General features: G+C 35.7%; 1 protein-coding gene across 4 annotated transcripts in view; it reads left to right on the forward strand.

Moving 5' to 3' along the window:
• Positions 1-8,435, forward strand: part of TRHDE (thyrotropin releasing hormone degrading enzyme) — a 361,666-nt gene extending 353,231 nt beyond the window's left edge. For 3 of the 4 annotated variants that reach the window (XM_070600300.1, XM_070600298.1, XM_070600299.1), the window contains one exon: positions 3,707-8,435. In XM_070600300.1, coding sequence (XP_070456401.1) covers positions 3,707-3,850 — 144 coding nt within the window. In that variant the 3' untranslated portion in view covers positions 3,851-8,435. Of the gene's footprint in view, positions 1-3,510 lie in introns of all 4 variants that reach the window. The other variant, XM_070600296.1, reaches the window with a different exon arrangement.
• Positions 8,436-9,598: the final 1,163 nt, after the last annotated feature.

Here is a 9,598-nt window from a genome sequence, read left to right on the forward strand (position 1 = left end):
TCTCTGTATTTAAATAAAGTACTTTTAATTCCATGATTTTACATTCAGTAATCTGGAAGGGGAAGACTCTTTAGTCACAATCTTTGCAGCCACTGAAGTGAGCACAGAAGGGTTGAGCTCTCCCCTCCTCCCCTGCCCCGCCTTCTCTCCCCACCCTCTCACCTTCTCTCCTGTCTTCTGCCCTTTGCCCTCTCCTCCTGCCTCTCTCCCATCTTCTCTCCCTCTTTGTCTGTCCTCTTACTCTGTCTATCTTTCACACTTTCCTTGCTTCAATAAAACTGAGGCCATGGAAAAACATCTTTTAAAGAGACATTCAATTGATTTTATCATATACTGACCATTTTGTTTTACATATTTCACTTATATACTTAATTTTTTACACTTGATATAATTGCCATTTGGAACATTCTAAGATATCCCTATAAGGAAAGGCACAATTTCAAAACGGAAACCAAATTGTACCTTTTATCCCGTTATCCACGAGCAGCTGACTTCTCAGCACAGGCTCCCCGGCGTGAAGGCTCAGGCCCTGCAGACGGAGCTGCCTGCCTGACTGCCTGGACTGCAGCCGCTGCGGAGGCTCTTACCCCCTCTCATCATCCAATCACCACCATAGGACGGGGGACCACTCCTGTCGTGCGGGATGGGAGTTTAATTTGTATTGCCGATGACACCCTTTCATAGATAGGAAGGGGCAGAGGAGATGCCAGTCTCATTCTCCCATGACCAATGAGCCTTGTAAGCAGACAGCCCACTGTGCTCCCTTTGGATATAGCATGTTCTTATTTTCAAGAGTCTCTAGATCAGAAGGGAATCAGCATCGTTATGAATTCTCAAAACTTGTTTGAGATTTTCATGATCCCCATCAGTTTTAGGGGCATTCATTGGAGAAACTTATATTGTTCCATGGTCCTTTCCCAAAAACTGCATTCTGGTACCTGAAACTGGCAATTTCCTTTTAATTACACGGCTCTAACAATTTGAACAATATTTCTCCATGAAACAGTGCGTTTACTTTATTTTAAACTAATGGACATAACAACCTCGTGGAACCTCAGAAGCCCTTGCCATTTTTTCATACTAATGTCTATTAAGCAAGCCTCATCTGCACGTGTTTTCCTGCCTCTTGAGCATAATATATAGCACAGTCGTAGAGGAACATAGATCCTGTGCATCACAGACATCCCATTTACAGTTTTAATGTTGAAAATATAAACCTCATAATAGGGCAACAGCTAATTCTATTCATTTATATAGTTACTCGAAGTATGTTAGGTTTTGCAATTTACTCTAAAAATAGTTTATTTTGTGACGTTTAGAGTCTAGGGTACCCTAAAATAAGAGTTTTTTTAATGCTAAAATGTTTTTAATAGAGAAATTAACAAACATGTCTAGAAATTTTATGTTAAGAAGAACAGCGAGCACAAACAACTCTGACGTTTTACTAAATGTTATTTTATAAAAATGTCTAAACTTGCAACATTTTAAAATAAAACCATAAGATGGCATAAATATTTGGGAAACACGATAATACAAACTAATAGCAGCAGAAAACCTACCAAAGAGCTGCAGAAATAAGCAAATTGCAGGCCAAACTCCTTCCGTCTGCCCCATGCCCTGTGAGAGGGGCGGGGTCTGGAAAGGGCTGTGGTCATGCCCGAGGACCAGTCCCGTGGCTGCTCTGACCGCAAGTTTGCCCAAAGAGCTGTGGAATGATAGGGGACATAAGCTCAATTTGTTCCAGCTCTGGAAAGCAGGCCAGATGTCTTCTGATGGATGAAGGAGTCCTAGGATGCATATGAGTCACCACAGGCTCTCTGAGCTCGCGAGGGAAGTATCTAGTGCACTTCAACAGTGGTTTAAGGAGCGAATCTCTGAAGACCCAGCAGTTCTGTTTTCTATTGACAGTTCTCTTGCAGGATGATCTGACCTACTATCCTAGTGTCAAAGCTGTAGTTTGCCTTCAGGGAGGACTAAAGAGTTTTATTTTACCAGTTCAGGCTGGCTTGCTGGCTCACATAGAGGTCAAGAGCCTGCTCCCCAGAAGTCGAAGTTGCCAAAGGGTAATTTATCACTATCTGGCATATTCAGGAAAATATATAATCCTGCAGAATAAATTTTAAAAAGGAATAGATGTAACTTTTTTCCTGATTGACATATATTATGTAAATAATGCCACTGTAATGTCATATTTTTGTAATAAAAGACAAAATTCAAAACATAGATCAAAATGTATTGTTACTTTAGAGATAGAGCCTGAATGAGTCTGAACATAAATATATGAATACGAATGAATTATTGTATTAATCAGCTAAGGTTTAAAAATATGATTCAAATGCTTCCCTTAGACTTCTTTTTCACATACATGTACATGTTACAGATATATTTGTGTGGCACGCTACCTAGAATATTGAAGATAGTCAGTAAATTCCAATCCCTTCCCTTCTTCCTCTTTCCTTAATCTGTGTAAATTTGGTAAAATGTCAAATCAGTCTGATAAATCTATGTTGTACAATGGATATTTCCCATGTTTGTTATGAAAGCACAGTGATTTTGAAGTCTTGTAAAGGATATAGCTCTGAGATATGGTTATCCTTGGCTAATGCTTCGGGGCACAGGGCTTTGTAGGAAAGTAGAGAATAAACTTTGAGAAAACCCATCAGCATCGTGTAATCAGAGTAACGCCATCACAAACAAACCAAGCTACCCATGAACCAATTTCCAGGTTAATTCAAAAGGTATAATTAACTGCATTTTAAATGTCCCGTCCCCCTATTTCTCCCTGTCCCTGAGCCATCCTTGACACACTGCACTTCCTTCCTGGCAGAGCCTCCACGTGGCGCCCACACTCATCACACTACACAATGCTTCTGTGCTGCAAGTGGATTTTTCACATTTGTCTATTGCCCTCGAAATTGTTGGTTGTTTGCCAGTTTCTTAAGATATATCAAACAGAAAGAAAAACTGCTAGTATCTGATCTTGAAATAAGATCCTTGAGCATTCCCAGAGTATGTGAACCCTCTACAGAAAATCTTATAGCCATAAAAATTATGAGAAAACGTTTAAAAATATATAACTTATTTTAATTCAGTGCTGCAATTCTCTAGCTAAATGAAACCACATTCCTCCTTCATTCTTTCTAAATCTAGTTACTCAGGAGATTGCAGTCTCATTAATCATCTGGTTTTCATAGCATCATTACTTTTTTCCCCACCACTCAATAGCTTCGGTAATCCCTCACCATCAAAGATAGTGTCAAGCCCGCATACTGCTTACCAGGAGAAGAAGAATAGCTTTCTCTCTACTGACAAAAAGTAAACTTTAAATCCTTATATTCAGTTTTTAAGGCTATTTTGTGCATTGGATATGCTTTGTAATTAGAACTAGTCTTTGTCACAATCCCATCAATATATTATGGAGAGAAATGCGTCTGTTTCAATATTTATTTGTGAAGCAAGAAGCTGAATTTGGAGCTATTTAAACTGTAATGTCCACTCTTTTACCTTTAGGTTCCAAGAGGAACTCCATCACCCCACGTGGACACAACCTGTTACAGTCGCTTCAGCACTAGGCTCGCTCCACATGTTAACATCCCTTCTAGCCTGCCTGTGGCACATTGCTTCAAATAGATCCTGCTTTATACAAGTTGGACATGAGTTCATTTCAATACATGCATATTTACCATTTTAAAATCTCTATTTCCAGCTAAAGACCTTCATGAAGAGCTACGATGGAGTAGCCGCTGCGTCTTTCTCAAGAGCTGTAGAAACCGTGGAAGCCAATGTGCGCTGGAAGACGCTTTATCAAGACGAGCTTTTCCAATGGTTAGGAAAAGCCCTGAGACACTAATCTGTGTGTCTTATACACAATTCAACTCAGAATTTTGTGAAAAGAGTTGCTTTATGTGGAATGAGGCAAATGTACTACATGAAAAATGGCCAGATTTTCAGTGTTAACGTGTTGGAGGAATTTTTTGTTCTTAATTTTTGGTTTTGGGGGATTTTTGTTTGTTTGTTTCATTCATTCTGTTTTGTTTCTCTACTGGGTGTTCTTTTCTAAAGAAACTCTTGCAAGTGACACTATCCATGACTGCTTCAGCTGTACATTCTTCGCTGTACGGGACCAAATAAGATAGTGGTGCATGTTGATGTTGCGGTTGGTTTGGAGAAACATACTCAGAGTATTTTGTGCATGGTTGTATGGTCCTGCCTGTGTGCTGGCATGCTTATTTAAAGTGTCCAATGTTGTATGTGAATATATGTTACATCCAGGATGGGCGTTATGCAAAAGCACAAAGATTATCTATGACAATCAGTGTTGCAATGAAAGAAAAACTAAAAAAGACAATTATACTCTTAGTCCTGGGCAATGTGAGAGGTAAAACAGCCCTTTAAGTGATCAGTGTCACTTGTTTCAGCACTTGGACTGTCTTGCAATGATTACTGTGTTCTAACTCATTTTCTTTGAGTGGAAGCTGTGTATACGTTTAAAGGCATATAGATAGTGTATGCCTATGTATATGTACATAGGGAAGCCCTATATGTATATCGTATGTTGTACACTGCACTGTGCAAAGAATCTCTTCAGATCAAAGAAAATATGCTTCTTTTTATAAACTTATGCGAGCTTCGAAAAGACTTAAAAGAATTTATCTCAACACTATCTTTCCTGACAATTTGCTGACTAAACTTCTCAACTGTGATGGATTTTTTTCATCCACTTCCTGAACAATGGTCTATTCTACTACATAAAAATGAATTCAAGCAAAATTTATTTATAAACACTCTTCTCAGTGTCCTAAGTGGCAGCCTCTCTTCCTAAGTATAGATTCTGTCATCATTTTGGTCAGACTTCTTATTGCATAAAACAATTGTGCATACTTAATAATTATCAGTGCTGAGAAAATATTTATTTTCCATCTTGTTTTCCATCTCATATTGGGTGGTCTGGAGAGTTAAAAACTCTCTCCGTGTGTTGGTCTTTGAGTCTATGTAATTCTAATCCTCCAGTGAGCAACCATACCTCAAGTGGGTCTATTAGCATTTAATAACCTTCGATGCCAGTTGTGCCAGCCATTAAGATGAAGAGTTACTTTTCTTTAGCAAAGCTTTTCCTTTGACAGTGACAACTCTGTTCTACCTGGGAATTTCAAACAGACCTTTTCATGGCTGTGTGTTACATAACACACGTGTTTTTAAATGGTATTCTCACCTAATAGGCCAGCTCTCCAAACATTGTTTAGATGCTCTAAAAATGATATATTTTGTTTACCATTATAAAACTCCAATACAACTACTGTACATAAGGCAAATGTTTGTGGACCATGTTCTGTTTTCTTGAGGTTTTCCTCTCCTCCAAATATTCTTGCAAATCATTGAAAGAAATCTATTCTAGCTCTAGTAGTCACTGAACACTGGGGGAAAAAAGTGGCTATTTTAGAAACCGGAGCCATAGGTTTATTATAAGTTTGTAATAAAGAGAAGCAATTTCCTAATCCACAAAACAAGTATTACCTAAAATGGAATTTTATCTTTTTAGCAATTACTATCTATTACTCATAATTAATTTTTCAGCACTTCATTTGGTTAAAGCAGGTGAATTTTAAATACTCTCTGTGGTTTTAATAAGACATAGTAATGCTTAGGATAAAATCTAAGTCACCCCACCTGTCAGAAGTGATGAAATTCAGTTAGTACAAATCACATGTGTGAAATCCTTAAGGGGTAAGTTCTGAGACAGAATAGGAAGAAATATCACACTGTTGTGCGGGTCTGAAGCATCACCACTGGATTCATGTAACAGAGAAGGTAAAAAAATGAGAGGTGGATGTCTTGTTTTGTGTCGTGAATTACTAAAAATTCTTAACAGTTGTGACATTTTTTTGAGCGAAATCACCATTTCTAGATTTGATTTAGAAGGCTTTTATAGTTCTTTTTTCCTCCTCACTGTTAATAATATTAATCCTCTTTCAGTATTTTAGTGGCCTTGAACAACTGGTTTAGCTACAATGTCAAATCCTAAGTGTATAATTCTGTGCAATGTTCAATACCTCATATAGTACTTGTTCAACAGTATAGTGGCATTGTTATGGAATTTCGGTTCTACATATTTTTCAGTAATTTATCCTTTCCAATGTTTAAGATATTTCAGGCTTTAACGTTTTTCAGTTGTTTAAATAAGTAATATTTTCAAAATAATAAAATGACCAATGATATCTCTTGGAATATTCTGTAAAATGTAGTTATAAAATTCTATTTTATATATAGAGTTTTATCTTTTTTCTCTTCTTTGTCTATTTTCCAAATCGTATATAAGCACGAAATAACCAATTGTTGAAAGTGTCCAGCATCCAGGCTTGAGACTTTACTGTGCCGATATACGTGCAACAGCAAAACTTGGTCTCCATTAGAAAGGACTAAATTATTTACCGTACTGAGTATTAAATATCTCTAGGTAATTTGTAAATAAAAGGTTTTCCCCATTTTTACACATTTTTCCTGAAAATTTTCTTTTAATCTCTGAAGTTGTTTTAAATACACAAGTGCGACTTCTAAGGCTAACATCTACAATGCTAGGTTTATTCTTGAGTTTCAGGAATATGGATTTTAGCTGGTGCTTAAGCTCACTTTGGTTTATATTATTTCTAGGATGATAGATCACAGGACTGAGATGCTTGTGGTAGTGCAATTTACAAATATTATAACTGTAATATCTTGCAAGGGTATTAAATTTGTACCATATATTTACAATTTGCATTTTATTTTCAAAGAACTTTTACAATGCTGTTTTATTTGACTCTTTTCAAAAACATAATAAATTATATTAGCCCTGATAGTCTGTTGAGGAAACTGAGGGTCAAAGGAGCAACATGAACCCTATGACATAACACAGCTGTTGATTTGGGGACAGATACAACAACCTGACTTCCCATGCAGCCCTCCTACATCAAAGCAGAAAGACACGTTTGAAATGCGTCCATCCATTGCATTGGTTGGAGATGTTTCAAATACCAGGAGCAACATCAAAATACATGATTAAATATATCTACAATAATTATATTATTTTTTAAAGTCTGTGTTTCTAATTTGCATGATGTCAAACTGAATGGAATGTTAATTAGCACTCAGTTTGGTTAACATAAGTAGTTAAATATTGGCACAAGAAGTATAGTTCATTGGTTATAGTTTACTTTTTTAATCTTTTGGTGAACATTGTTTAAATATGACCTTAAAATATTGGCAATTTGCTTTATTTTCCACACACATTTTTCAGATAAAGTCTATCTCCAGTAACAAACGGTTGGAACACAGATAAAATGGTGGTCATCTAAATCAGTGAAAATAGCGTTCAGTAAAATGTTTATAAATCTACGCAGACTAAGTTATGAAAACAAAGTTTCTGTGCAGCTCTAGTACTGGATTAGATTCAGTAAAGAGATTCCTGAAGAAGTTCACAATCATGGACTTAGTTAAAATCTACTTGCTCTTAACTTTTTAAGGAAAGTTTTTTAAGAAATCAGAAACCTCAAATAGCCCAGTTAATTCTCCTCGTTATGCCCATGAGGGAACCAGACATACCTATTAAAGAAGTGGTAAAAGCTCAGACAATGAGAAATGAAGGTTCCTACACTGGTTTTGTTCCTTTATCAGAGATCATAGCTGAATGATTATCATTTGGCACTGCTAATTATAGAGTGACAATTCAGTTTAATTAAACAAATATTTATTGAGCACCTTTTATTTCACAAAGCACTTTGTGAGAGGAAGGGAAGGAAGAAATGAATAAGGCCTGAAGGAATTCACATCACGATAAATGAAACAATGAACCAAGCACAGTAAGGGCAACATGAAAAATAATTTCATGCTACAGAAGTGGAACTCAATAATTTTTAGGTATGGAAAATATTACACAATTTTTTTTGTACACTAGTTCTCAAAACTTTTATGACACTTCAGGATAATTTCTCATTGTTTGGTTTCACAGTACTTAATCGTGTTTTACAGAAATGTGTAATATTTAAAAAGTATAATAAAATCACATGACTTAAACTTTATAATTGGAATATAAATTGGAATACAATTTATCTTTAAGAAAAGTTGTTTGAGCAATTTAATAATATCAATGTTATCAATAATATTGTAAGTTGCAGGAAGAATGTTTAACTTATGTATGTAAAAGGGGTTCGAGGTTTCTAATGGTTTTAGCATACTATTTGTATATTCACAATGTGTTAATTTTAAGCTAATCATTTATTCTTTAAAGTAGGTTCAACAATTCTTATCCTAGGTAATAATGTATTTGTTCAAATTAGTATTTATGAACTTTTGAGTACAAAAATGTTCTTGTAAAATATTCTGGAATTCCAAAGTTTAATTATATAAGAGTAACCTTCAGTTCAATTGCTTTGAATTACTAAGAAGTTTTTTTACTAAAATATTTTGTTTAATGTGGTTTATATTCTGGAAAAGCCTAACAAAAGTGTACTCTCCTAGCTTTTGTTTTCAACTTTATTTTATGAAATTCCATTTTGAAGTTTAGAAAACGAGATCTTAAAAGTGTCTTAAATATTAAAAATGAGCAGTTGATAAAAATATATGTTCCAATTTTAAGTATATTGCATATGTGTAATTTCACACTTTTTACTTTTTAAATAAGTTTTTCATAAATGCCCCTACTGGTAGGCAGTATGATTTTATCCAGATTTTGAGAACATACCACTTTAAGGATTTTTATTTCAAATATATAGTACTTCAAGGATAGTGCATTGAATATGTTTATCTTTTGCACATTTCTAGTTTATGTACTGTTACACTAAGAAAAAAGATGACCAATCCTTCACTTTGATCTGAATTAAATTTTCCGTGCTGTGTTAATGTTAAATGAGTTAGAGTATAGGAAATGAACAAAAATTTGAGTGTCTACTAAATACCAGACACTTTTTAGATGATATCTCATTTAATAACTCCTGTGAAATGTCATCAGTTCCAACTTACCAATGAGCAGAATGAGGCTCAGAGTTGTGATCAGTTTACATAACTGGTGGTAAATATCAGCTGGGACTCAAAACCCTGCAAACCCAAGCCTTGTGTGGTTCGCATTCGTCAACAATCTGCCTCCAACGTGCATGGAAACCTAGGACGATCCATATAGATCAGTCTCTACCGATGATGTGAACAGAGGCTTAGCTCGCTTTCTCATTGTCGTTGGCTTATTTGAGAAGAGTGTTAATTAGTGCATTCCAGTTTACCTCTCATTTCTTAGCAAAGTGACTTCATATAGCCCATAAACGTTTTCATCAAAACGTTTTGACATTATTGTGTTGTGTAGTGGGGTTTAAGTTATGACAGGTAATTAACAGGTACTCCAGCCAATGAGCATGGAAAATAAGTGAAGAGGAGGATGGATTGCAAAGCTCTTCACCAGTGGACCAAAAGATTAGGTTAAACCTCTGTCCTGCAAGTGGAGAAGACCTATTAGTCTAGCCAGAACTTTCCTTTTGCTTAGAGGTGAGGTTAAAGAAGTATTTCTCTCTTTCTGCTTATAACTATAGATGGACTGCCTCTGTTTAATTCACTTGAAGTTCCATTTTCATTGGCC

Source organism: Equus przewalskii, chromosome 29 (genome assembly GCF_037783145.1).
Source record: "Equus przewalskii isolate Varuska chromosome 29, EquPr2, whole genome shotgun sequence".
NCBI lineage: Eukaryota > Metazoa > Chordata > Mammalia > Perissodactyla > Equidae > Equus > Equus przewalskii.